Raw genomic sequence first — 27,574 nt, 5'->3', positions numbered from 1 at the left:
GGTGGGGGGGGTCTATGTTACTAATGCACCGGAGCATGAAGGTAATAACCTTGGAGATGAATCCCAGCGGGCAAGGAAGAGCTGTCGAGGCCTTTCTGAGATATAGACAACAAGTGCTTGGAGATTATTGTGTGAGATCACAGAAAGTGTGGATAGGAGAGAGAGAGAGAAACAAATGAAGGGATGAGACAGTGAAGGTGGTGGTGATTTAAAATTGACTCCATGGGGAATGAGGACGAGTCGAAATTTAATGGGCGGGACTTAAAGGCCATTATCTGGCAAAGTGATGTTTTATAAAAAACGTTTTGCGATCGACCTACCCAACCAATAATGAAACTGACCAGTTTGTGACATTACGGCCCAATGTCGGCCATATGTATAATGTTCAGCGTCACGCACGTTTGATATTTTATCCATAAATGACCTGATTTATTTATTTATTTATTTTAACTCGAGATATTCTATAATAATAATCATGTAGACGCATGCCTTGGAACTTGATGCAAATGGTAACAGTGGCAGATCAAAATGCGTTAGCCACACCCTGAGAACCAAACAATCACAGAAGTAACACAAAGAGTATTTGCTGACTCATTTGTGAGAATCTTTTCTTGCCAATAGCCATTCATTAAATTGAATGTAGGCTCCTACGAATACAATTGAACAGTTTATCTAAGCTATCTTAAACTAGTTTTGTCTGACTTGCGGCACAAGTGATGTCACAAATGAAATAAAATAAAGAAAAAAAATATTTTCACGCAACCTCATCACCATACCACTAGTATTTATATACAGACAACACAAACGACATTCCTTTTTAAAACCAAACACCAATTGGTTCATGATGCAAATTGAAGCTTCATATAGTGATTCACTCAACACTGATGTCACACTAGAAGATTTCATGCCGTTATATTGTCAGCCCTCGTGAAAGGCGCTCTCCACGGCTTGCCTTGTCGGTTTATCATCCTATCAAAAGTGTTTAGACTTTTTGCTTGGGTAAGAGACAGACGAGAGAAAGAAGGAAGGAAGCCTTGCGATTCATGCACGCGCCGCCGCCAGCTACGAGACGATGCAAGATGTCGTGTGTGTGTGTGTGTGTGTGTGTGTGTGTGTGTGTGTGTGTGTGTGTGTGTGTGTGTGTGTGTGTGTGTGTGTGTGTGTGCGCGCGTAGATGCAACGCTTGTTGAACATGGCAAAATCTAAGTTCTCACATGACACATCTGGGTTGTCCTGTTCTGTTCTCGGAGTATGTTCGCTTTAGCTTCTGTTAAATGTGAAGCAGACCGACAGTTTGTTTTACTTTAAACTCAAGGGGGGTAAGAGAATGATTCTCATTCTGTAAAGGCAGAACTCCAGTCGTAGTCTGTGCTTAATGAACCGACCCCTGACCCTTAACTATAATCCCTACACCGTAACCTTAACCGTCAAATCTGGGTCATTTTCAAGAATCTACAGATCTTGCAGATCTTTTGAATTAGGTGTGCTTAAGAGAGACACTAAAATAGGCAAGACAGCATATTTCCAGAACTAGACTCGTCTGACTGGTCTTTGGTGGCAGACCATGACAGGTTGAAGAAAAACATTCCATCAGTGACAAAATAAAACATCCTTAACAAAACGCACCGTTGAAGCCATACACACCACCGGCTGTGAAATTAGATGGATGCTACGGAGAAAACGAAATATTTTACCGAAGCAAATGAGTGCAAGGGGCCACGGGGCACATCCCTAATCTGTGACCTGAACCAAATAGACACGCTGTAAAAAATCTTTCCTCCAGGGGATAAATGTGGCTCTGCAGGTAGGGATTTATAAAACTCCGAAATGTAAAGAGATTTATAAAACTCAGAAATGTAAAGAAGCCAATAATGAGTCATAAAAGACGCTAAAGATTTCCCGCAATCTTTCCACAACCTTGGCACGATAAAATAAAGTCTCGCAAGAACATTCGGCCCAGGTCCAAAGCAGCATACCTGCCAGTGAAAGTTTCAAACGAAATGCAATGCGGATCTTGCCTGACAGACTGACGTCATTTGAAAAAGCAAGAACTATCATGGTGGTTTATTTTTTGGTTTTTATACAAATCCACCCAGCTGCTTGAATTTTGGAAACCACTCATCAGCACTTTTGCCAATTATCTGATGTCAGGGATCAAACCAGTGACTGAGTAATAAATCAGTTTGCGCATTTTGCGCGCAACCAATTGGAAATAATCAGTGAAGCATCAGCAACCTGATCTTGATGCTTTTCCTTTAAGGCTAAGAATGTGCAACTTGAAGTTATCTTAGGGACTTGAACGCTTCGAGCTGAGGACGGCAGACAGTCAAGAGGTCAGAATGTACCGCGAGACTAAACAAAAACAAAAAGAATCCATCAAATGTTCTGATTCTCAGTGCACACTCTTGCATGAGTAGCTCTGCGCTGAATACAGACAACCAGATCACATTCCTTGAGCCATGATGCTTGATTTTGCAACAAGAGGCAATATTTTATATTTGGCATGTGTCACATTGGAACACCATCATCTCGTGGCGAAGCCTTGACATGATTGTGTGTGTGTGCGTGCGTGCGTGCGTGCGTGCAGATGATCCAACCAGGAGGCAAAACTCAATTTTCAATACTAACACAGACTACTAAGAAGTGTAACAATTGAACAACCCATCTAATTGTCTATATTTATTTATTTATTTATTTATATTTATATTTATATTTATATTTATATTTATATTTATATTATATTTATATATATTTATTTATTTATTTATCAAAAAGGCTCACTGAGACATTATTATGATTCTCGTTTAAACTCACCATATTACAGTGGGCCATGTCCTGGTTGGACTTGAGTGGACTAATTGTTCTTTATTTGCCAAACTGCCCCACACTGCTTAATTGAATACACTGGCACCATTCAGTACTTCTCTATCTCGTGTCTGGGTTTGCAAGTCAAGGCAAAAAAAAAAGCAACGACTCGTGCACTCACACCCACACTGTATCACCACAAGGATCATTGAGATACCGCAACCTGCTAAACAGGTTTTGTGAGCTAAAAGGAAGAGTAGCTACAAAGTTGTGACAAAGGGCCCAGTCTCAATTAGCTCTAATCTAACACTGATTGAGGAATTCAAATGCTTTCTGCAATTAAAGACCTAATTAATGACTCTTATTCGGACTCATTTTCTAGATTCAAATTTCACTCCCAAAGGCGCAAGTATTGCGAAGAAAGAAGTAAACTAGATATTGCATGTATCAGTTCAAATCATGGTCAATGAAATGTCTACTTAATCCTCAAGTCAAACTGGTGATCTTTAAGTCAAGTCAAGTTTATTTGTATAGCTATGATTGATAGCACACTCCTTTAAAAAAAAATTGAAAATTGGAAATGAAAAATGAATTAATAAAAGAGAAGATATATCACAAACAAGGATGAACAAAACATTTTTCATCCCTTGGTAGAAAGAAGTCCAGACAGAGCACACAAAATATTAATGTTCTTCTGTGAAAAAACAATATTACTGCAGCAACTGCAAACAAATTTACATGTATTGGGACAACCGGGTTAAAAAAATTAATGAATGGAAGTAAAATATTGATCCTGGTGTCTCAAGGCATCACTGTGTTCAAACAGCAAAATGTACCGTCAATTAAAAATCAATACTTATCCTACACTGTGCAAACTAGCAGAAAGTGATAGAAAATATCTAAAAGTAATTAATAAGGCGGATATGTTGTGAGCATTTATCCATTTCTGATGCATCATGAGTTGCGCAAAGTTTCAGGAAAGCAATGCAACATCATTTGCTGTTTGATGCTGCCAACGTTAGTTTCAGTCCAGCACATGGAGCCATCTGGACAACATAATGGCCTCGTCATAAAATACACAAGTTTCTGGGAAGTGAGACCAAATGGGACATGTGGTAAATGGCCAGTACTCAAGGAAACCCGAAAAGGTTTAGGCTGAGTTATTCCTGTCAGGAAAGTGATTTGACTTGACTTGACTTGACTTGAAAGGTTTGTGTTCAATAAACGCGAATCAACTGTTGTAAATAATAATAATGTTAAATGACTAGTCTTAGCAATGCTGTTAACCATCAAGTATGACACTGTCAAGAAACTTTATGTTTTTGTTTGGACAAATCTCTTTTGAATACACTCACCACAAACTGATCGTGCGTGGGTTATCACCTCTGTGGGTCCTTTTGGTATTGTCTGTAAAATGCACTTTTCTTTTTGGGCATTATGTTGAATGCTCGCAGCTCCTTTTCCTCATAGCAAAGAAATACGTGTTTATTAAACGGATTTTTCTAGCTCGTGGATTTAATACGGCGATTTGACATCTGTCAGCTTCCATATAGACGGCTTGAATAGGTAGAATCCGGTCACTTTTCAAAATAAAATATCCCGGTTCATAAATAAACCGGAAGTGCTGTATGATTTTTTTTCGGTCAGATTTTATGGACCACTGCTTTAAATAATATGAGTAGTGTAGGAGCTCTGTCCATTTGTTTCAGTGAGTCATTGTAAATAATGAGTCAATGTGCAAAATATAGGACACTTGAAATTGAAGCACTACATTTTCCCATTCTTATTTTTACCCAGTACATTTGGGTGCTTTGGATACCTTGCATGCTTGCTCTTGTTGACAACTAACATGTATGACTTTGTGTATTGTATGTAAAATAGCTCTGACACACTCATTCAATTGTTCATATATAGAATTTCAAGTTTTTGTTTGTAATCTTAAACAGCCACGTGTTGAAAGGTGTCTAATCTGTCAGCCAGTGTAAATTAAGGTCACCCAGTCTTTCAAACACTTGAGCGTTTATCACGTGGCACGTTTGCCGTGCGTTTACGGGACAGGGTGGGGAGAGGTGTTCCTCAGGGTTTGATGGCTTCTGTTTCAGAGGAATTCTAGAAGCGTCGCAGTGGTGCCCGGAAGCAAAGTCAGTTTGTTTTTTCGGGTTATTTAGAAGCAATACATCACATATAATTAAGCAGCAAGGATGTCATTGAAATTCAGCCACGCCTGTATTATATGATCCATAATGTGCTTGTTGCTGGGTGGAGTTCACAACTAATGGTGCCCATTAGAAAAATTGGCAGCGTCTGATCTAATTAATGAAAGTATTGCATGTGGCTGATGCCAACATCTAAACTGCAACATGCAAATATAAGGAATGTGGCCTAATGGGTGGCATCGGGAGCTATAACAAATATGTTTTGCATTTTGCTATGGTAGGCTGGCGGGATATACGAGACTCGCTCAGATCTTGAATTCAGGCTGCTAGCAACAGACAAAAAACAGTAAACATCCAATATCATGTCCAACATGGTGGCTCCCCGTCAATAAAAACTGATAAATCATTCAAATTATTTTTGCATCAAGGTAATATTATTCGGAATACCTTCTTTTTGACTAGCTCTGGCAAAGAAAATAGATTGTTAGAAAACCTTTGTGGGGGGTTTAGTTTTTTTAGGGGAAGTCTACATCCCCAAATTCTCAACAGTCATATTTTGAATGTAGAAGCACTACTCTCACAAGTCCATTTTGTCGTCGACTCGAAATAACATGACAGTTGCGATGTCATGATCAGTCGACGGCAAGTGTCAAAATGGCCACCCTCTATCATCAATCAAAACACGTTTCGATAAATTGGGCTGCACAGAATATAAAATCTATTCATTCAGCAATCCATTATCTGAACAACTTATACTTATGACAAAGATTGAGTTACTTTTATCAAATATACGATAAAAACGTTGACTCCGAAACCAACATGCAACTTTACATGACTTTGCTGTTTGAGATTAGCGGGTGTGCCACAGGAAATTAGCCAATCAAATGATTCACTTCCGACTTCAAATCATCACATATTTTTGTTTGTCTATCTACGACAGTGTCCTATTGTGACGGAAAGCACAAAAAATTGTCTTTTGACGAAATGTCAGATGAGTCAATTGGACCTATTGCCTTTCATTCCACAGAATAATCGTAGCTTTGTGTTCAACTTCATTCAATAGGCACATTTCACACCATCAGAGTGCATTTTGTGAGGACACGGAGATGAGATTGTCATTAGTTTACCACGTCGATATTCCAATTTTACACCAAGTAACACCTAAAAAAAAAAAAAAAATACAGAGGGCTCAAAGTATCATGACCCACATTTTAAAGCACAGCAGTGGAGTAGTATTGATATTTCTACTCATGATTTTCAGAATCCAAGGCAATAAGGGATCTTTTTGAGAGTATAAGAGTAGTATTTCCAGTTTAGAAAACTTCAAGGGTATATTTTAGTGTATTTAAGTCACATTTATTGAATATTGCATACTTTTGTGAAGTGTTGGAGCACATTTAAGAGTATTGAAGAATTTTCCACAAACACTGGAGTCTGTTTCACAATCGTAAACTGTAAACTCATGCTGATGTGAAATTTGCCGGCAACAAAACAAAAGTCGAGTCACAGTTGTCTATTGAAACTCAATACAGGTTGCGAAAGACTGAATTCGAGTTGTAGCCTCTTCTTTTTGTCGCACTTGCCTCGCTGCATGACACCTTTCAGAATGTTTGCATGCCTTTTCTTCTTTGTTTGCCTTTCCGCGAGCTTCTGCGTGCCAATTGGCTGCGAGTACGGGGAGGCCGTACTCCCTCTCTCTCCAAAACAAGCATAAAAGGAGGGCGTGCATCTTCACTGAGACTACACAACCCAGACGCCAGCATCTTATGCTGACCAAAGAGAAGTTGACTGACAGTTTTGTGAGATTCGTCCGTTCAGTTCTTTCCAATCAGGCGTCCAAAATGTCACTGGGAGTAAAGGAGAAGACCCAGGTGCGTCTTGTCTTCTTGGGGGCGGCCGGAGTGGGCAAGACGGCCCTGATCCGCCGCTTCCTGCAGGACACGTTTGAAGCCAAACACCGGCGCACGGTGGAGGAGCTCCACAGCCGGGAGTACGACATAGACGGCGTCAAGATCACCGTGGAGATCCTGGACACCAGCGGCAGCTACTCCTTCCCGGCCATGCGCAAGCTCTCCATCCAGAACAGCGACGCTTTTGCGCTGGTCTACTCCGTGGATGACCCAGAGTCTCTGGAGGCGGTCAAGAGCCTGCGGGAGGAGATCTTGGAGATCAAGGAGGACAAGTACACGCCCATCGTGGTGGTGGGCAACAAGAATGATCGCGGGGGAGAGAGGCGGGTGTCTGAAGATGATGTGCTGTCCATCGTGGAGACGGACTGGAACAACAGCTACCTGGAGGCTTCGGCTAAGGACAACGTCAACGTGGTGGAGGTGTTCAAGGAACTCCTGCAGCAAGCCAACCTGCCGAGCCGCCTCAGTCCGGCTCTGCGTCGGCGCAGGGAGACCTTACCCAAACAAGCCGGCTTCAGGCCCCCCATGAACAAGACCAACAGCTGCATCCTGTCCTAATGGCAGAGATGAAAAGAGGACATGTTCAAAAGTGGGCGGCAAGTGAAGAGCGCTCTCCTCCAGGCTTCTTAACCCTTAAGTGGAGGACACCAGCAGAAGTGACTCATGATTTAAAAAAAAACACTTTGTTGTAGTGCTGGTTGGTTCGTACTTGCTGCTGTTGAGAACAATGTAAGACTTAAAAGGCTGTCTAACTGTTGTACTTAATATACATCATGTTGTAACCTATCTGTGAGATTTTTATGAAGGTACATCATTTTTTCTAATTGTGCATGAGAGTCATTGGTAATATGTTTCAAAAAGCACATTAACACTGTAAATACACAGCTCTTTTTTAAGTTTATTGTTTCGTAAAGGACGTTTTTTTTGTGTATTTTTTTATCATCTCATTGTTGTGCCGTTGTGGTAAATGAAACTATTGTGTATTGTAAGTTTAAATATGCATCATAAAAACAAAAAAAATGCAAATAAAAGATGGTGTTTGACTCTAAATGAACGGTAACTCAAGTTTTCATTCAAAATACAACCAAATTGTTTCTTTTTTCTATTTCACATTCTTTATTATGCAGACACTTGATTGTTTAAAAAATTTAAGAGTGTTTAAAAAATTTTTTTTACCTTAAAATAATAATTGTAAATACATGCTTTTTATTATTTATTACATTAAAAAAAATCCTGATCCCCAAAACAAATTATGTTATTACTAACATTGCGCATATCGGGCGTTCACAAATCTTGAGGATCGGGTTAAAAAGTATCCGACCGGTACCACAAGTCCGCGTCGCTCCTAGTGGTACACGGGCGCCCTCTGCTGTTAGGCGAAAGAAAACTGGCTCCGTACAGTTCGTTTTAACGTATTAGAATAACACATATGAATGTTGTTTTAATGTTTTTACTTATTTATTTTGACATATTTACGTACAAATGTATGTAACCTTTAGGTGCAATCTATTTGAATCATCCCTTCACCGTATTTCTACATTTAAATTCAGTGTTAATATGCATCATGTTAGTGTCTCATGTAATTAATACAATTTGAAGAAGTACATGAATAAATATTTAGGTGTTTTCTGACTATATACCGAATTGTTGAGTTTTATTAAACAAGTCTTTCACCATGTTTTCTTTGGATGACATCTGTTGGTGAACAACACACATTACACACAATTGACAGGCCACATTATTAGGTACACGTGACGCCTTATCGACTAAACACCGCTTTTAAAAAAAGAACAATGGGATCCATAATGCTAAATTATTTCCTTTTTAACCTTTGAGTATTTTTATGTACAATTTATATAGGGGGGGCAATAACCTCCTAAAAAGAAAAAAATAAACCCCTCTGTAGCTCAGTTTTGCATTTTATTATACATTCTAAAATATATTTATAGATTGTTTTCTCAGCCCCTGGTATGAATCCATCAAGGCTTTTTTGGCCTACGTTAGCAAAAGTGGTTCCTCGAACAAAAGATGGTCTGACAGGTTTGTACGTTAAGAAAAGTTGAATTGAAGTGACAAGTTCAAACATAACCAGAGTTGTGTGATTTGAATAAAGCAACCATTCAGTGGTTGAACAGGTTTGAAAGTGGGACCGTTGAGTGGTTCCTGAAGCAGATGTTCCCCTTTAACCATGACCTGCTCAAGTTGAACCCACTCGACCAGCTCACGCGATAGACGCAAGCGAGTTTCCTGTTTTATTTTGAGGAAACAGCCTGGTAAACGTTGGTCCACAGTTCCTCTTTCGCTCCACTTTTAAAAACGCTCTTCTGCGCTCAGCTTCACAGGTGTTTTGTCGTCTCGGAGCGGGCCAGCCCCCAGCTTTGGACCTCTGCCTGTTTTACGCCTCAAGTAAGACGTTGCTCCATTTGCTCTCGAGTATCCCGTAGTCAGTCAGATTGTAATTAAGTCTTCGCCCTTGGACTTGGTCAAAGCTCCTCAGCTGAGTAAAGAGGCTCTGAGGCGTTTGGAACAAGTTCAAGGTCCTGGAACAAACTCAGCTTGATGGTACAACCTGAATGCGGATAAGTCTGTCCATTCATTTTCCATTTTTTTTATTTCAATAGTCAATGACATGCAAGTTGTAGAGACTGAATTGCTTGAAACATTTCATTTCCGGCGCTAGAAACTCTCTGTGGTTTTTAATGAGCAGTGGAAAGTAATATCACAAACTATTTGTTCAAAATTGAACAAATAGTAGTTTACATAATTCTGGAAAGGCATATATTGAAGAAGTGATTCTCAAAGTGTGCCACTAATAATGCGAGAGGTATCGAGGCAAGCTTATTTTCTTTACAAATATTTACCTGCTTTAATTTGAACTGCATTTTAGATTTACATCATTTTAACTTTGATTTTCCGATCTACTAAGCACTGGGGGAATGTTCAAATGGCTTACAGTATTCATATTAAATATAAAACCTCAGTCTTGTTTTTGATCACTTTACAGGCACACACACACACACACGCCGCCGCAATCTCACGAGTCCCTGCCTCAGTCATCGGTCAAAGTTTTTTCCCATTGACTGTTCCAATCACAATGTCATACAAACGGAATGTCTTTATTAACCAAATGGTGAGAATCCCCATGCAATAGTGTATCTACATAAAAGCAAACATTCATCAAGTCCTGTTCCCACTATTTGGCACGGGACACGTACTTGGTGACCGAATGTCGTCAGTTGTCCGTCGCCTCAGTCGTCCAGGGCGATGTTGCGGAACAGGTAGGCCATGGACTCCCCGTTGTGGATGCGGCGGATGGCTTCGGCCAGGATCATGCTCACGTCCACCGTCTTGATCTTTGGGCACTGCAGCTTCTGCACTTCGTGGGGCACTGTGTTGGTAACCACGACCTAAAGAGAGGGTCAAATTTGTTTCACTGGAAATTTGCATGAATGTGTATATTCTTATATGTTCTCTCTATAGGGCAAATTTAAGGTGAAATCTTTTTTTTTTTTTACCTCATCAATGGCAGATTCTTCAATGAGTCTGGGTGCCTCAGCAGACAGCAGGCCGTGCGTGGCCATGATGAAGATCTTGTAAGCGCCTCGCTCCTTCAGGATCTCTGCGGCGGCCACAAACTCCTCGGCGTTGTCGATGATGTCATCCTAAGGCATAGACACGGATGTCTTCATTGTTTTCACAAAAGGGTCTGTTTAAGATTCTCCAATCACCACTGATTACATAAATGGGTTTCACATGATAAAAAAAAAAAAAAATTATAAGAATAATAAAAGAGGGGGAAAAAAAAAATCCCTACAAATTTACATATATTAATAAAACTGTATTGCAACAGGAAAAATCAATTGACGCAATGTGAAACATTTTGTAATGAGAGTCACATTTACGTAAAGCTGAGTTCACAAACTGCGGTAGTTACAAGAAGTCGATGCAAATCCTTTAAAGGTTTACGGTCTTACAACAATGATGGCGATTCTTCCTCCCACGTCTCCGACGACAGTAATGGGTGGCTTCTCCTTAGCCATCATCACTGTAAAGACACAAATAGGGCAAGTTAAGCCACGGAGAAATATTAAAGTCGAATCAAGGGAATTGAGATTTGATGGGGGGGGGGGGGGGGGGGAATTGGGGTGACACCCGCAAAAGGACTTCCGCAGCACAATCCATTAGCGCAGGAAAAATCATTTGCACTCATCGGTCATCCAGAACAACATATGCTGAGTAGTTACAAACGGGAGTCGATCATTATTCGGATTCAAATATTTTTGTGATTTGCTATGCTGCAAAAAAGAGAGCGTGAAGAGTGTTTCTGCTTCAAGCAAATGAAGGAATCTCAAATAATCCTCAACCCAAGCGACAACTCGCCACACCTGCCCTCGCCCGCACACACCAACCAGGCGCTTTTGCAAAACCTCACTGCGGGTTTTACAACTTGGAAAAAAATGAACGACCGCGAAAATCACAAATCAGAAATATGATAGGCACGATAGCGTCCAAAACAATGTATCTTGAGTTGCACTACACTTCATGCCATTCGACCCCATTTTGTCCAAAGAGGGAGAAATTCTCAGATATTAGATTAAACCAGACACCAAATTTAAGCCGAAAGACAAAGAAGCAAGAAAATAAACTCCACTGTCAAATTCCAGGGAAGCGGAACAAATGGGAAGGGAAAATGGAGTCATTGATTCCTACTTGGAAGCTCAATCCCAGGAAACGGCGCACGAGACCTGCTGCCGCCTATGTTGGCGAAAAACCCATTGTGAACGACATGCAGAACGAGGCTGGGGTGTAAAAAGAAGGTTTTCAAACATCTATAGATCGATATTTTACATGTGTATATATATATATATTGTTTCTTAATAAGATAATATGGTACATAAAGTGTCAAATGGGCCACGGTTGCCACTGTTGACAATCACAGAACTTGTGTGAACGAAGGAGAGGGGGCGTCTTACAAGGCAGCTCCAAGCCAGTGTGTCCGGCGCTGGAGCGAGCAGGCGGCGGCGAGTACGGCCCGTCGCCCATGTTGGATTCCAGATTGGGAGCGGTGCCGTGCAAGACGGCCAAATCCAGCCGCAGCCTCTCGGCGTACGACTGAGCCCTGAGACACACGAGCGGCAAAGAAAGTGACGTACGAGTAAAAAACGACAAAGAAGCCAAACAACAACAACAACAAAAAAAAGGAGTACCTCTTGGCAGCTGACGGGGACTTTGCCACAATGACAGCGTTCCTGTAGTTTGGGATCTGTGAGATGTGGGAATAGACCAGATAGACAGACCGCAGTTGAATTTACATGCTTTATCATATCACTCAAATCTATCGATAAAGTGCCGATATCAGGGTCATGAAATTTCCGCTCAAAAAAATGAGAAATAAAGACCTAGTTGATTTTTTTAAGATAATTTCACATGTAATTCAAACATTTTTAATTCCAATTTTTAGTTCCTGGTTGTAAAATGACCGTAAGAGGGCAGCTGATCGCGAGTTGATACCGATACCCAGTATCAATACTCATCCTTCCCTACCTTCACAGTTTGTGAAGAAAACTGTGCTAACGTAGCTAAAAAAAATTCCGGCATCACCTCTTCTTGGATGTACTGGATGAGGAAGGGCGAAGCTCTCAAGTTATCAACAGGGAAGCTGAAGAAACCCTGAATTTCCTTCTGATGAAGGTCCATGGTGATGATGTGCGTCAATCCTGCGACGTCAACAAGACGGCATCAAAGCCAATCCGAAATGGCGAATTATCGCAGCGCACGTACCGGCGTTAGCCAACATGGCGGCGAGTAGCTTGCAAACGATGGAGCCCCTCTTCCTCATCTTGCACTGTTTGCTGTAAGGGAAGTAAGGGATGACCCCGATGATGTTCTTGGCGCAGGACGTTTTCAGGGCGTACGCCATGATCAGCAGTTCCATGATGGCCGTGTTGACATCTCTGCTGAACGACAAGGTGATCAAATTGCAAACCAAAAACATACCGGTCTTTTGTGTACGGCTAATCTACGCTCCTGACAAGTCTTCTTTACTTTCCAGAACATTTTTGCCCTCAGCGTTAGGAACACATCTCACCTGGGAATTGTCTGAATGATGAAGATGTCTTGTCCCCGCACAGACTCCTTCACATCCACTCGGGTTTCTGCGCACAAACAAAATCAACGTGGCGACAAAATGGAAGCCAGAAGTTGGAAAGAGCTCGGCCGTACCTGCATTTCCTTCCTGGTATACCACCGACTTGCCCAACTCTACACCCAAGCGTCTGAGAAGAAAAGAAAGTCTCAACGTCACAACAGAAATCGGATTCCACAAACCGGTCGTTGGGCTGGTTTGGCAGTGGAAGATTGTCCTTATTTACCTTTCTCCCGTTGTTTGGGTACGGCAGAATTTAAAAGTTGTTCACAAGCTTCTGCCGAATACGCAAACGGAACAAGATCCGATTCAAGAATCCAGCCGAGCGAGTCGAAACATTGAAGGTTCATGTCGAGATATTTTGATCGAATGGCATTTGTAACGTTGTGAGCAAGTCTCGACAAAGTTGCAAAACGTCAGGTGAGACGAGTAACGACTTTATTGTTTGTAAGATCTAAGGGACCATAAGTAAATCTTCTTCATTGCATCAATGGATACTTTTTTGAATTCATTGGGTGATTGATCGCTTATCGGGAAATGATTCTGCCAAATATTAACACCAGCCTAAAACAAAATCCACAACTTTTGGAGCCGACCCCCATAAACAATTCAATTTGTTGAAACAAGCCCAGATTCTGTGCTCTGCAAACTTTCTGAATCATCTCGGGGCACCTGTACGCGAGGGATTGACATTTTCGGGAGTTTTTTTTTTTTAATGACAGGTCTCACAGGTAAACTGAGAAAAGGGGGCACAGACCAAAACCTGCTATCCGAAGATTGGATTAAAGAGGGATGATGGATGAATGTTTAAAATACTCCATCCAGCGATTTTCTATCAAACTTGCCTTCACCTGGATTACAAAACACTGTGACGTTACTTACTCTGTGATTTTCTTGGCTAACTCGGAACAGGCGCTGCTGGAGTTGGCGGAAAAAACACGGTATCCACTTCTTGACACGTTCATGTTGGAGAAACCATACGAGAGCTTGGGCGTTTCAGAGCGTTTGACCATAGACCTGTGACCGCCGAAACGCCTTATTGGCATGTTGTTTCACACCCCAAAAGTTGCACTTTCTCTTTCCTGGCTCTTTGAAATGTTTTAGAACGACAACGATCCTGATATGGAATGTTTTTGAAAAAAAAAGAAAAAAACAACAAAAAACCACGCGAGGCAAAAGCATCCAAACTTTTCACGAGTGCCACAATTGAGCTAAAACTACATCAGTGTAGCAAATTCAATCGCTACAACGCAATTAAGAGATGTTTGAATTTTACAACACACCGTCGTGTGTATTAAGTGCGAAAAATTCAGATTTGGTTGATGTAGAACTTGTGCAGCACCGACTGTATCGCAGACGTTCCACGTCGTAGAGGGCCCAAACCGCACCAGGAGGGGGCGTGCCTAAAACGTCATCGACCAATCCATGTTTAAATCTTTCATGAGGTCATCTTCAAGCGCGACCGACATTTTTCGAGTTTTTTTTTTAAAATCTTTATTCAACACGCAAAATTACATTGACAAATAATAAAGCAACAATTATGTATGATTCCACAGAAAGGACAAAAACAGCCGTGGTGTTTTAATTCTAAATACCAAATCAAGAAATAAAGCACCATCCTGAACTGCTTTCTCATTTTTAGCATCTCAAATACTTTTGTGTATTATTTAGTTTTCTGCCATGTGATTTCAAGTCAAAAAGATGTCCGACATGTCCCGATAGTGGAGCCTTCACCAGTATCCACCTCACAGTGTAGGTTCGCAGCCACGTGCCTCTCCAAACTTCCCGGAGGCTGTGGGTATCTCATGATAACTGTCAAGAGTGACATCATGATGGGGACAACGCTCTCCTGGCCCAAAAAGATGTAACTTTGTTTTGAGGGAATGCAAACCAAAGATTCTTCATTAACGGTGAACCACTTCCCACCATTTACGAGAAAGTTATCAAAAGCCTCGAAATGTGCTATGATGCCAGCCTCAATGTTTGCGGCCAGTTCAAGCAGCTCAGGGAGGACCTCAGCACGCTGAAACAGCGGGTCCCAGGGAGGAGGAGGTCTGGGTCCAGGTCGGGACAGACCCTCTCTGCAACAAAGAGCGGCGAAAGCCGGTGGTCATCGCCGTCCGACGACAGAGGAAGGTCAGCTGGAAAGAACTGTGGCAACTGGAAGCAGGCAGGGTCAGCTTCCTACTGTGAGCCACCCACGTATGATGTGCTGCCCTCACCCACAAACCTGCAACAAGATCTTGCATGCTCAGTTCCAGGCTCACTGGAAGCAAAGTGAGTTCTCTTCCAAGGGAGGTACAACCAGGTGTCAAAAGCCATCCAGGCCAAAGGAACTGCCACCATTAGGAACACCTGCTGCAGCCTGCTCACCAACCTCCGTCGGTGAGGGGAGGGGGAAGGAGGACACCAGCACCTGGTTCCAGAGGATGCCATGGACCAGAGTATCTATCTTGTGACTAAAACACCCTATGACGGCGAGGTACACAACTGAAGATGTGAAGATGCCCAGCCTCTACGAGTGGAGTTCACCTGGGCTGACCTGGTGTAGAACGGAAGAACAAAAGAACGTACCATCATGTCCTAAAAAAATAAAATAAAAAAAATAAAAAAAACTTTCATTCCAGGTCTTCCCTGAAACAAAGAAGTGCATTCTAAAACATCCAACATCTATGTACCTGTCTGTCCGTACGTCTCTGTCTGCCTGTATCTAGTATTTTTTTGGGAAAGATTTGAATGATGACTTTTTGGTGAACCCTTTTCTTGTCGTTGAACGTTTTGGGTTTTTTTTTTTCTTTTTTTTTTAAACACAAATATCAAGTTTTGAAAGTGAATCGAAATGTCTTCTGTTTTCTCACAAATATAAAGTTTTGAAGTTGAAGCGAAATTTCGTCTATTTTCTTGAAGAGTTTGTTTCGTTTTAGAAGACCCTTAAATTTATAAAACATAAATTGTATTAATCTTGTCGGCGTAACTGGCAAGTTGCATGTTACGTAAAAAGCTCTGGCTAATTTTATTTTTTATTCGATTTTGATTGTATTTTGATGATCAGTTTTATTGCTTTTTATTTGCTATTTGATGTATTAGCCATTCTTGTCACGTCCTGTATTTCTGAATGCACGTTTAATTAACCACCCCCCCAAAAAAAATCCTTTCTATCATCGCTTGAAAGGCAATAAAGCATACAGAGAAAGCCTTTTGCTGTGCGACGATGGAAAAGGTAGCATCATTATGCAGCAGACGTGGCGAGTGCTGTGTACAACTTGTCATTTTGCGGTGATGACGTTGCCAAGGCCCCAATCGTCAGCCCCCATCTACTCCACCTTCGTATAGTTAGCGTGCGCTTTGTCGCTTTGTCGTGTCAAACGGCGCAAAGCACCCCGAGTACGTACACGAAGTACGCGCACTTGCGTGGGGTGGCAAGCCAGGCCAGGCCAGGCCAGGCCAAATCACAAAAAAGGCTGTTATGAAACTTCCAAAAGCATCCAAGCTATCTATAAATGATCATCATATATAGTCATGAGCATTTGTTTGAATCATTATTTTCATTATCATCATATCAATCATGATATCCCTCACCACCAAAGAAGGGATGCAGAACTTTGTCTTTTTAGTTTAGTTAGGCAAAAGACTTCCTGTTTGTCTGATTTGTTTTGATTTCAACTCAATAAACAAATCGATCAATCAATAACGAATAAATAAAAACTAAGTCCATAACCAGGCGGGGCCAGGGGATTGGGAGAAGAATCCAGGATTCTTCTGAAAGGACAAAAAGTGCCGCTGGTCGTGACTCGCTCGACAACAGTTGTGACATTTCGTAAAGACTTCAAGGAGACGAGCAAGCAGCTGTATGGCGTAAGGCAAAGGGGATGATAGAAGGTTACGCGGCGGCGGCGGCCGCTTGTGCGTGCGTGAATCACGCGCGCACTCGACATAAAGCTCCCAAATCCAGCCAATGAACGAGCAACCAATGTGCAAACCCTTGAAGATGACGGCGATTGAGAGCTTTATAAGAAGCTGGCTCCAGCTCCATAACCAAACCATCCTATCTCTTTACGTCCGACTCGCTCGCAGAGTTCTTTCGCCTCGCCTCGCTCGTTCAGTGGATTCGCTCGCTCGCTCGCTCGCTCGCACCTCTTCACGCAGCTCCAGCAGGTCCGAACGCTCACTTCCTCCAAAGAAGATGAACTTCTCCAAGCTGATGTGCTTGCTGCTCCTGTCCATCGCGCAATTCGGGCAAGGTAAAGCCATTGAATAAATTCAGATTTTTGGGGGGTTCAATTCAAATGACAAATGGAATATTTGGCATTTAAAAACACAACATGGCGTTGCGATCAAAATGTTCTCTTTGTTTCAAACGAAGCCTGTCGAAAACAAAACTCGTGGAAGCAAAAAAGGTCACATTGAATTTGGTCTGATGAATGGCGGATTACAGTTTGGCGCCAGTGCAGTTTCATCTTTCTTTTTCTCTCATTAACAAAGTCAAAGACAACAATTGACAATGGCTAAATGAATATCACGGCAAATAGCGTCTAACAGTCTTTCCTCAAATGTGTACTTTGCCAGAGTGACTTTTGATAGACCCTCTTGCCCTCTTCTGCTGCTGCTGCTTTTGTAGTGCTGGGAGCGCCCCAGACGGACGAAACTTGCACTGGTGACGACACTGGCGCGACCGTGACGTGCAAGCGCAAGGAGGGCGAAACGGTCAAATTGACAATCAAAGGCGCAGCTACTGCTGCAGTCGACTGGATGAAAGGAACTACCAAAGTAGCGGCGGACGCCGCCAAGTATGAGCTCGATGCCGATAACAACAAAATACTGACCATCAAGGACCTGAAAGATAAAGACGGGGGAGAGTACAAGACCGCCGAAGGCGGCCTCGCAAAGGCCGAAGTGTTCACCGTCCAAGGTTTGGAAAGCCGCTCGCCATTGTGCGCCATTTCTTTCACATTTGATCACTTGTGCTTTTCTCGTGCTGGCAGTGACCCCGGTCTGCAAGGGCGGCACTACCGCAGTTAATTGCGTGGGCAAGGTGACCAAAGACCTCGTATTGAAAGTCGGAGGCGAAGCAACCGCCGCGGTCAAATGGAGCAAGGGCGCCGTCGATCTTACAGATGCCAGATACGTCAAAAGCGGAACGAATGAAATTGAGCTGACCATCCCGAACCTGGTGGCAACCGACGCGGGAACCTACAAGGCCACCTACAATGACCCGGCAGTCTCCGAGTCCTTCACAGTCAGCATTGTGGGTGAGTTTGATGTTGCGGGACAATCCGCTCGCTGGTATGAGACCCGAAAAGCTTGGATTGATCCGGAAAGCAAGCCCATTCGTTCAGCGGCGCTTTTTGTTTTACAAACTGCACAATTGCCATTCTCCCATTCAGATGACAGCGCCAAAAAGCCAACCGAGAGCGCCGCCGACGGCGGCCTGTCCTGCTCACCTGCTCTGCTGGTGACGGTCACCCTGGTGCATCTGCTGCTTCAGCTGGCCGCCTAGCAAGCCCAAGGTGGAGGCGGAAAAAGCCGGCGCCGGCCATTGATTTGCCACTGCGTGCATTCTCCCATTGATTTGCCACTATCGGCGCATTTAGTAAGCTTACATTTGCCACTATCATTAACCTTTGCCACTGTAGGCGCATTTAGTCATTGATTAACCTTCGATTTGCGACTGTAGGCGGCCGCATTTAATCATTTTTAACTGAGATTTGCCACTGCCTTGGATTTGTCAAGGTAGGCGCATTTTGCTTTTCTTTTGATTGATAATGCTTGCTTCCCCCCCACCCTATAATCAATAAAATGATCAGTCCTTGTTTGTTTTGAATGAGCTCATTCACAAATGGCAAAAGTTGAATTTGAGTGCGATCCAAAAGGTCCCTTCTGAGAATCCAGATCTTCCTTCAAATTGGCAAAACAAGGTTAAATTCTATATCTTTGCTTTATTTTGTATTTGTATACATCCTATATGTATAGATTTTCACAAAGCTTTCCAAGCCACATTGCTTGAAGGATGCAAGAAATGAGAGTACAGGATGCTCGTTTTGAGTTCACCAAGGTCGGGCTCCTTGACAGGCATGTTGCTGCTGTATCTTTTTTTTTTTTTTGGACAGTGTGGAAAGGGTCCACATGCAAGTGGAGTTTTCATTGGCCGTCCACGTTGGATTAGCACTTCAACCGGTTGCCGTGCCAGCAATGGTGTTGATGCCGGAGAAGCTTTCGATTTTAGTGGGCAGCAACTTGCAAATTTGACACTGTCCCTCTTTCCGCACTGTCTATTGATCCTATTGCAGTCCAAAAAAAGTAGCACACCTTCCAAACCATTGGTCTCCCAGATGATATCACATTTTCAAAAGGATTTCCCTGCACAGTATTAAAGGGAATCTCACTCGGAGTGTTTGAATGACACAATGTCGTATGCTGCCATGTTTAGGGGGGGCCGAGACCACCCACCCATTTGTTTCTCCCATTCTGCCTCAATTCTTGCCATTTCTTTCAATTCTTTTAAAAATGCTACTTTCACCTGATCTAAATAGCAATGTAGCATAGAGATTCCCAAAAATGCCACCATCAGAAATTGCATAACTCAAATCCCCCAGTGTAAGCTTTTCCCTATAGCTGTTCCCCTCCCTTGGTGAAATGATTATTTTTTTTAAAAATCCAGAAAGGACGGTGATGTGGGGCGATGTTGGGGTCATAGCCATCTGTCAGCAGGCGGAAACTCGTTCACTTCTCCGACATCTGTATAGGGCTGCTCACCCAGCATGAACGTCAACTTGTACCGCATCCGAATTTTTCCCTGGGCGCGCGCGCACACGTGCACACACACACACACACACACACACACACACACGCACACACGCACGCACGCACGCACGCACGCACGCACAAAGTAGAAATCTTGAAGTGACGTGTAAGTGTGTGTGTGTTTGTGTCAGCCTCAGACTCAACACTACCTTGTGAGGATTCGCAAGCAGCACGACCTGAGTGATGCCAGCAGGGGGCAGGATGGGGTTGAAGGGAGCCAACTGTGTCCCAGACGGGGCCTGCAATTTCACTTTCATAGTCTGGGCGTGAGCCCCCCCCCAAAAAAAAAAAAAAACCACAGCTCAAATAAACAAGACGGCTCCACTCATACTAGTGGTATAACTGCAACATACTGCGAGTTGTTCAAAAGCTTTTAGCATTAGCATCTTTCTGGCAGGATAATGAAGCCAACTCAATTCAAGTACGTTTGACCTTAGGGACAGCAACTTGGAGCACGATGGCCTTAACAGGACGTGGCGACGTATTCAGCACAGAAGCCACAATCACCGACACGTCGGGCCTGCCGGGTGGACAATCGCTGGCAAAATGCAGCAGCAGACGGACGCCGTCTCTGTCGTATGCTGTGATCGGACACGTTTGACCTAAAATAAAGCAGCTCCACTTTAGCTCGAAGTGAGCTCATTAAATGCCAATCACACGGCCGTGTCATTTGGTTTTGAGATGGCAGAAAATACACAATTAACCTCCGTATCCGCCCGTTGCTATTCGTACGACGGAATAAGACACCGCACGCGCTTTGAGGAAATAAATAAATAAAGTTCATCTCACTCAAGTGAATAAACACACTTAACTCACTTGGTTTGACAGCATCCAAAGGTACAAAGACATCAGCCAGAGACGTCTCATCTACCGCGCCAAAAGAGGTCTGGCTGCGGGTGAGGATCGGGGAGGCTGAGTGTAACGGAACGCTGTCGGCTGGACTTCTGGTCGGCACAACTGGCGCCCCATCTAGATGCTGGAGATTGGCTGGAGAACACAAAGCTCCACGCTTGGCTTGCGTGTTGTCAATTTGCACACCGGGGACGCTGAGGGGAGAATCACATAGATCGGCGGTTGAGTACCGCTCTGGCGGCAAAGATAAACATTCAAAAAAGTGCAGACACAATTCATAATTTGGGCCCCGCTTAATATTTCTCACTTTTGGAGTCACGTGCACAAAATAACTCTTTTGAGTTTAATGCGACAAGGTGTGATTAGGTGAAGAATGACACTGGAGCCTGTAATGGATCATTTTACATTTGTGATATTAAAATGTATTACGACGTGTTCATGTGAAGTCGACAGTTCAATTTATTCCGTGATCACGCACGTTACGCAAGATGCTTCTATCTCCAATCATCTCGTCCCGCTAAAATGAATGCAAATACAATTCATTTGTTGCAGGCTTCCCCTCCAAACCAAAAAATAGTGATGTTGATTTTAATGAAGAAAAATATTCCATCAAGACTTATTTAAATATAACTTAAAATATCTATGAGCCCCCCCCCCCCACGACAACACATCTGTTGCTCACCTTTCCGTACTCCCGAAAACAAGCAAGGCTAGGTCTTGTAGGCCGTGATCCGGAGAAGATGGAGCCGATGGAGAACGCAGCGCATCGGCAGAGGCTTGTGAAGACGAAAGCGTGGTGGTTGCCCCTGGGACCGAGGCTGCGGATGTGGCGTCCGGACGTTCCATATCCTCAATTAAAAAAAAGAAACAATCAGGTCATTAAATATTAGGACACATCATTGAAATGGGTTGAATGTTATGTCGTACTCGGAACGGCGGTAGGGAATTGCTTTTCATTGGAGGGAGAACTGATCCAATTGCAACGGGTCCAGGAGAACCTGTGAAGAACAGTAAATAAAAAATGATAGCAATCTCTGCTGCCTTGACCGAGACTGGTCAGAAAATGTAAAGCTGCGAGTCATTCCATCTACACATGGGGACGGGTTAGCCGCCCAGTTCAATTCATATTTAAAAAATGTACGCCCCCCCAGCAAAATTTAATGAGGCCTTCTGCCTCATTCTTCTCGGTGCACATTGAGCTGAATGGAGTCTAAGCCCAGGGGCGCCATACTGATATTTTATATTATTTATATTTCACATTCATTTTCCATTTGTCTTTCCTCATTAGTGTAGTGGCTAAGCCTAGCAGCCTAGCCTAGCCTAGCCTATGAAGCACAATGACAGCAGTGTAAATCGCCTGACAAGCGTTGCCTGTGAATGCTACCAAAAGGCAGCAGCTCCTCATCCAGCAGAGAAAACGATGCAGATGTTCTTGCAGTTCTCGCAGGCGATGGTACGGCAACAGCGCTTCCACACAGAAGATCGACATAAGAAACAGAGTCCGGTGCCCAATCTTTCTCTTCTAGTCGGGAGAACCCTGGGACGGCCGCTGAGGTCAAATCGATCAGACTTTCCGACTGTGTTGTGAAAATGCTGTCTGAAAGGAGAAAATGTTTGATTACTTCTTCATGTTCTTACTCGCTCGAAATGTTCGAAAGGTCAAAAGTAATATCACGGCACGTAATGGCATTTTCTTGAATAGATCAGCAGTGGCATTTGCATTGTACACGAGATCTTTTGGCTGACCTCGGACAGGAATGAGACGGAGTGGGTGGCGGAATGACTTTAGGGAACCGATTTTTCACTTTCCACATTATGAGGCTGTGTGAATTAAACGAGACTGGCAGCTAGCCGAGGTGCTGTCAAGTTTGTTGGACTTACTGTTGGCGCAGCCATAACTACAATATGAAAACATTTGTATTTATCTTATCGTAATGATTCAATTGGAAGGCCGAGACGGAGAACAGAAACATTGTGCAAATGAACTGTACCTTGTTTAACCGCAAATGCTGTTTTAGTCACTGCAATTATGGACTGGCTGTCCACAATGTTCTTGCAAGAATTAATGACAGTGCTGAGGTCATCATTGGCCTGCAGGACGTCTCCTAGTTTGTAAAAAAAAAAGGACAAAAAAAAAAAACATAAGTACCGGACAATGGTTCCAACCTACCATGTTTTGAGCTTACCGGTGAACTCGTGTGGTACGAGAAAGCACACCCAGTGTTTTAGATTCATGGCCAAAAATGAGATAAAATAATATATCAAATAAAAAAAAAAAATTAAAGAATAATAAATGAATACATAAATAAATAAATAAATAATTTCATTTGGACTTTTATGACTGTGCTAGCATAGGTTAGTGAAAAATCTGTACGTCTATGCTGACGGCTAACTAGTGGCTTACAGTCAATTTGTCAAGTAGCTATATTTATGGGCTAGAAGTCATTCATCATTATGACTTTATTATTGAATTAGTGAAACTTAATGGTATGTTCTGACGTTTGTCTAAAATTTGAAAAAAGATCTGCCTCTGTTCTTTAAATCATTTTAGTCAGCCATATTTTAGTTGTGTTCTTGGTTTTTACTCACATGCTTTTAATCATGCACGGCAAATTGAGTTCGCTTAATTGTGTGACAATAAAGCGTCTTTGTCTTGCCTTGCTGTTGGAACACTCTGGTAAAACAACAATTGTGTCTCCGAAAACATTTGAGTAAGCAAAAGCACATCACGCCACACAGCTTGACAAACTCACCCAAGTTGGCGTCGTTATCGTCCGTCTCCGTAGCGAGCTGACGCACAGTTTGTCTCAGCTTGTCGCAGTCGGCGTAGAGCTCCTGTAAAAGATCACGTAGCTAGTAATGAGGCTGGAATGTGAAAAAAAAAAAAAAACTATGTCTGTCAAACCATGCATAGGTCACAAACCCTGATAAGTTCCTTGTCGCCATCGGTGGAGTCTTCAGGGCTGAAGTAAGCCAGCATCTCATTAAGGAGTTTGACGCTGGAATCGACCGCATCCAGTGTGCTTCTCTGCTTTGAGATTTTCTGCGTCCTCACGTCGTCCTGTGACCACGGTGCTCATTAAACGCCAATCGCTTCATGTTCCTTAGTGATTGATTTACCTCCTTGACCATGTTCTTGATGAGCAGATTTGCAGCCTGCAGATCTGCCGGTCTTTTGCTCTTGAGCAGTTCTGCCAGCTTCTGCAGTGGTGACAAAAAAAAAAAAAAGGAAGAAATTATGGCAACTGTCAAACGTTGATAATAGATCACGTACGCACAAAACCAATTTGGTCGGCGTCTTAATTTACACTCTGTAGAGTAACAATTTCTGAAGAATCACGACCAGGAAAAAAAAAAAAAAAAGAACAAAATTCAGAAGAAAAAGAATGTAACACTAACTCTGAGTGCATAAAAATCCCAGGCCACTATAATCCAAATTCAGCTTTTGATATGCAGCGTTGAAGCACGACAGGTGTGAAATGATTCGAATGCTTTCTCTTACTCTGCTTTTACGCTCATCGTCAAACACGAGATTTTTGGGCCGCTGAGACGAGGCCGTTGGGACTAATGTCGCATCCAGGCGGATCTCGGGGTCAGCTAACACAATGCCTGCAAAAACACATATGATGACTTCAAACTAGCAAGGACATTTACATTCATTTCAATCAGCCATCTTTATTCCATTACACTCACCTTGGCTCTTCAACATGCGATAAGCCTCGCAAATTTTGGTTTCTTCTGGTAGGTAAATGGTCCAACTGTAAATCATCTCAATCACTTTTGACTTCAGTTTGTCAGACACTTTGTCTCCTAGATACTAAAAGGGAGAGACTCTTGATGACGGAAAAGTAGAAAAATGCACACCAATTTTCGCGACACTCACTTTGGGTGAGATCACTTTAATGAGCTCGTTCAAAAAACGGAATTTCCCCACTTGGTTCTGAAACCTCTGGCCGCAGTTTTTCATACAAGCTTCCAGAACCTACAATTGAAAAAAAGGAAACAAACAAACAAACAAATCTAAAAAAAATAAAGCTGAGCACGAGAGGATTCCAAACTGACGTGGACAGAGGATCGTTAGGTTTCCTCGTAGTCGAAATCCAAATCATCCACTGGCTATGCAAAAGGGTGATGATGATCAAGGGCATCATGTTTGAGAAGAAAGAGTAAGCCATACCATCAAGGCTTGATGCGCCTCCCATTCCTGTGGTGAATGGATCTTGCGTACCAAGAGTCTCGCAGCTATTTGGGGTCTGGGCAAAACGCGACACGACAGATATTGATCAGAACGATCACGTCGTATACAAATGATCACTTTCCGGGTGAGGCATAATGAGTAGGTCCAAAAAGTGATCTTACCCCTCGAGCTCCTTATTGGTTTGGTTACAGAATCCCGTAATATACTCCCAGTCTTCTTGTTTATTGGAAGGGTTGGTGGCTTTGTCTTGAGGGAAGTGGGAGGAGGTCAGACAGATGTGATGGTACGAGCATACGACGTGTCAAACGCAAGGCTCGGGGGCCAGATGCGGCCCGCCACATTATTTTATGTGGCCCGCGAGACCAATTTTGCATCGACTTTGTATCATTACTAAATTATTATTTTTTTTTAAATAGATGTTGCTAGCAATTTTCATTATCATTTGTCTTTTTAAAATATTTGAACTGTTATATTATTCTCAGATTTCAAAACTAGTTATTCATCAGTTTTTTGTTGGTAGCCTATACTGAATATAGAAGCCGTTGACCTCCGAGGGAAACTTTGACTACGGTGCGGCCCGCGAGAAAAACGAGTTTGACAACCCTGACGTAGAAGGATATTGGAAGGAATACAATATTTAACAATGTTTGACAGTTACAGGCCTTTAGCTACGTACATTTCTCAGTTAACAAGAAATTGTTAACAGAAGCTACAGGGAGGGAAGCTTGAATGCGTCTGTTAAAGTTCTTCTTTAAAACCGATAAAGAAAGCCACCTGGTCCTGTTTCATTTCAGTTCTTTCTATGTTGCTCTTTCTTGCTCTTTCTCGCTCGCTCATCAATAAAATACATCATCCACGATCTTGCTAATATTGTGCAATTCATGGGTTAATATTCCCCCCCCCCCAAAAAAAATGTCCCCATGTTCTGAAGGTAAATATTCCCAAAAAAAAAAAAATCCTGCTAACCATAGTAATACAGTAAACAGGATCATGCAAATGTACGACAACTTACGACATCTGTGTCAACCGTCCGAACACAATTTATTTGGATTATTTGATGATTATATTTATTCTCAATCTTATTTTTATTTCATTTACATTCCAGTTTGACCTCATCCGCAGTCCACACAGACAGGGGTCAATCAACCCCGCCGCCAGTGCTCCTCTGGGTTAAAAGTTAAAGCCCGCAGATGATTGGAGCTCAAAGACTTAACAAGTGATGACATTGACAAAGTAAAAACACTTATGTCCTGTAAAGCACACAACCAAAACAAAAAAGTTTTTCTCCTCATAACTCTTAATGACTACTCAACAGCTGTGTGTCACAAACTCATCTGATCCCAACTTACAAAGCAAAGTGCTCGTTTACGTTCGAAACAGCCACTTGACCTTTTTCCGTACAAGTTCTTTAAATGAATAAAACGGACTTTGAAAGTTGACTTACTTAGCCAGGACTCGAGCGGTTCGCCACCAGCTGCCATATTCAATGGCAAGCAAAATAACGCTTGGTGACGATGCGTTCAAGGAGTGTGGGATAAATGGCTGACACCTATTACGAGTGTCGTGAGTCGAGACCCGCTGCCCTTCAATGCATTTTAAAGTAGGTTTATAGTAGATGATTATAAAACTGTAATTTATTAATTAATTTATAACAACGTGGCTAATAACTAAATATAACATGTCAGGATGTGTGACCTTCCAATTTGGCTTCCAGGCAGTGTTGGTGATTATGAAAACACATTTTTAATACCATAATCATTCATCCATCCATCCATCCATCCATCCATCCATCCATCCATCCATCCATCCATCCATCCATCCATCCATCCATCCATCCATCCATCCATCCATCCATCCATCCATCCATCGCATGGCACCATTCCCATTTTGATACGGTGGTGTTTCTAATCTCTAATCAATCTATTTGATGATTATCATTTGAAATCCAGTTTCAAATCAAGTGAGTGGCACATACTGCACAAATATTGGCCGGCTGAAGGGAAGCTTTGTTCACGATAGAAATGTGTTGGCCAAAAGTGAGACATGTCAAGCATTTTAAACGGTGCTCCAAAGCCTCTGTTTAATCCGCTCCCTGGATGGGAGATCTGCATAGAGATTTTAAAAAGCATAAAAGTCTCCACTCAACCTTAAGAATGAAAATAAGACAGTGGTTGGCAAAATACTGACAATGGACCTTGGACTTTTACGATTAATATTTATTAAAACTTTGATTGACATTTCTCAATTTAGTTTGTGGTATCTATTACTTCTTTTGTATTGTATAATACAAATACATCAAATGTGTTTGAATATATAATTATATTATAAATTATAATATCATATAAATTAATAGTAATAATATTAATTTTATATGTATTTATATATTTAATATGATATATAATGTTAATATGAATTTATATATTTAATATGAATAATTAATATTACTAAAATAAATTATATTATGAATGACATTATATAATATAAATTATAATATATAATATTAAATTATAATATGTAATTTGAACCACACCAGTGACATTCCGATGAAGGTGGAAGTACAAGCCGAAACATGTCAGGTAATTAATTCAACCTAATATATTTTGTTTGTGATAAAAGAACCAGTAAAGTCATTGACAAGTGAAAACAAAATGAACATAGTACAACGACATCAAATGTGTCTTGAAATACTACAATAATAATAATAATA

The 27,574-nt window shown here is 42.1% G+C and overlaps 4 protein-coding genes across 9 annotated transcripts; 2 read left to right on the top strand and 2 right to left on the bottom strand.

Annotated features, from left to right (window-relative positions):
* The first annotated feature begins 6,557 nt into the window (after positions 1-6,557).
* LOC147057111 (ras-related protein Rap-1b-like) lies at positions 6,558-7,921 on the top strand. The gene has a single exon (XM_085912238.1). The coding sequence runs from the start codon at positions 6,728-6,730 to the stop codon at positions 7,427-7,429; it is 702 nt and encodes a 233-aa protein (XP_085768364.1). The 5' UTR covers positions 6,558-6,727; the 3' UTR covers positions 7,430-7,921.
* A 2,050-nt stretch (positions 7,922-9,971) lies between these two features.
* LOC147057110 (phosphoribosyl pyrophosphate synthase-associated protein 1-like) lies at positions 9,972-14,420 on the bottom strand. Of its 4 annotated transcripts, none has more exons than XM_085912359.1 (11): positions 13,899-14,420; positions 13,094-13,146; positions 12,960-13,026; positions 12,653-12,828; positions 12,473-12,588; positions 12,079-12,134; positions 11,845-11,990; positions 11,582-11,626; positions 10,846-10,916; positions 10,387-10,533; positions 9,972-10,278 (listed from the first exon to the last, which is right to left on the bottom strand). In XM_085912359.1, exons 1-11 carry the CDS (start codon positions 14,060-14,062, stop codon positions 10,120-10,122), a joined length of 1,200 nt encoding a protein of 399 aa, XP_085768485.1. In that variant the 5' UTR covers positions 14,063-14,420; the 3' UTR covers positions 9,972-10,119. The 4 variants fall into 4 exon arrangements, with proteins under 4 accessions (XP_085768485.1, XP_085768486.1, XP_085768487.1 ...); XM_085912360.1 differs by having other exon boundaries at positions 12,653-12,825; XM_085912361.1 differs by lacking the exon at positions 11,582-11,626.
* Positions 14,421-16,989: 2,569 nt separating this feature from the next.
* Positions 16,990-18,828, top strand: LOC147057109 (uncharacterized). The gene is made up of 4 exons (XM_085912549.1): positions 16,990-17,257; positions 17,635-17,925; positions 17,999-18,265; positions 18,401-18,828. The coding sequence occupies exons 1-4, from the start codon at positions 17,005-17,007 to the stop codon at positions 18,511-18,513; spliced, it is 924 nt and encodes a 307-aa protein (XP_085768675.1). The 5' UTR covers positions 16,990-17,004; the 3' UTR covers positions 18,514-18,828.
* Positions 18,829-18,932: 104 nt separating this feature from the next.
* On the bottom strand, positions 18,933-26,440 carry LOC147057108 (ADP-ribosylation factor-binding protein GGA3-like). Of its 3 annotated transcripts, none has more exons than XM_085912547.1 (17): positions 26,312-26,440; positions 25,029-25,113; positions 24,847-24,922; positions 24,553-24,651; positions 24,363-24,486; positions 24,172-24,278; positions 23,790-23,870; positions 23,593-23,730; positions 23,423-23,504; positions 22,661-22,774; positions 22,054-22,266; positions 21,597-21,667; positions 21,352-21,518; positions 20,634-20,863; positions 20,243-20,419; positions 19,967-20,077; positions 18,933-19,809 (listed from the first exon to the last, which is right to left on the bottom strand). In XM_085912547.1, exons 1-17 carry the CDS (start codon positions 26,346-26,348, stop codon positions 19,766-19,768), a joined length of 1,956 nt encoding a protein of 651 aa, XP_085768673.1. In that variant the 5' UTR covers positions 26,349-26,440; the 3' UTR covers positions 18,933-19,765. The 3 variants fall into 3 exon arrangements, with proteins under 3 accessions (XP_085768673.1, XP_085768672.1, XP_085768674.1); XM_085912546.1 differs by having other exon boundaries at positions 20,250-20,419; XM_085912548.1 differs by lacking the exons at positions 24,847-24,922; positions 25,029-25,113; positions 26,312-26,440 and adding an exon at positions 24,732-24,800 and having other exon boundaries at positions 20,250-20,419.
* Between the last annotated feature and the right edge of the window lie 1,134 nt (positions 26,441-27,574).

The sequence above is a fragment of the Syngnathus leptorhynchus genome, chromosome 5 (genome assembly GCF_054491065.1).
Source record: "Syngnathus leptorhynchus isolate UIUO chromosome 5, UIUO_Slep, whole genome shotgun sequence".
Lineage (NCBI taxonomy): Eukaryota > Metazoa > Chordata > Actinopteri > Syngnathiformes > Syngnathidae > Syngnathus > Syngnathus leptorhynchus.
Note: the sequence above shows the minus strand (reverse complement) of the source record. Positions and strands in the feature narration are given on the sequence as shown.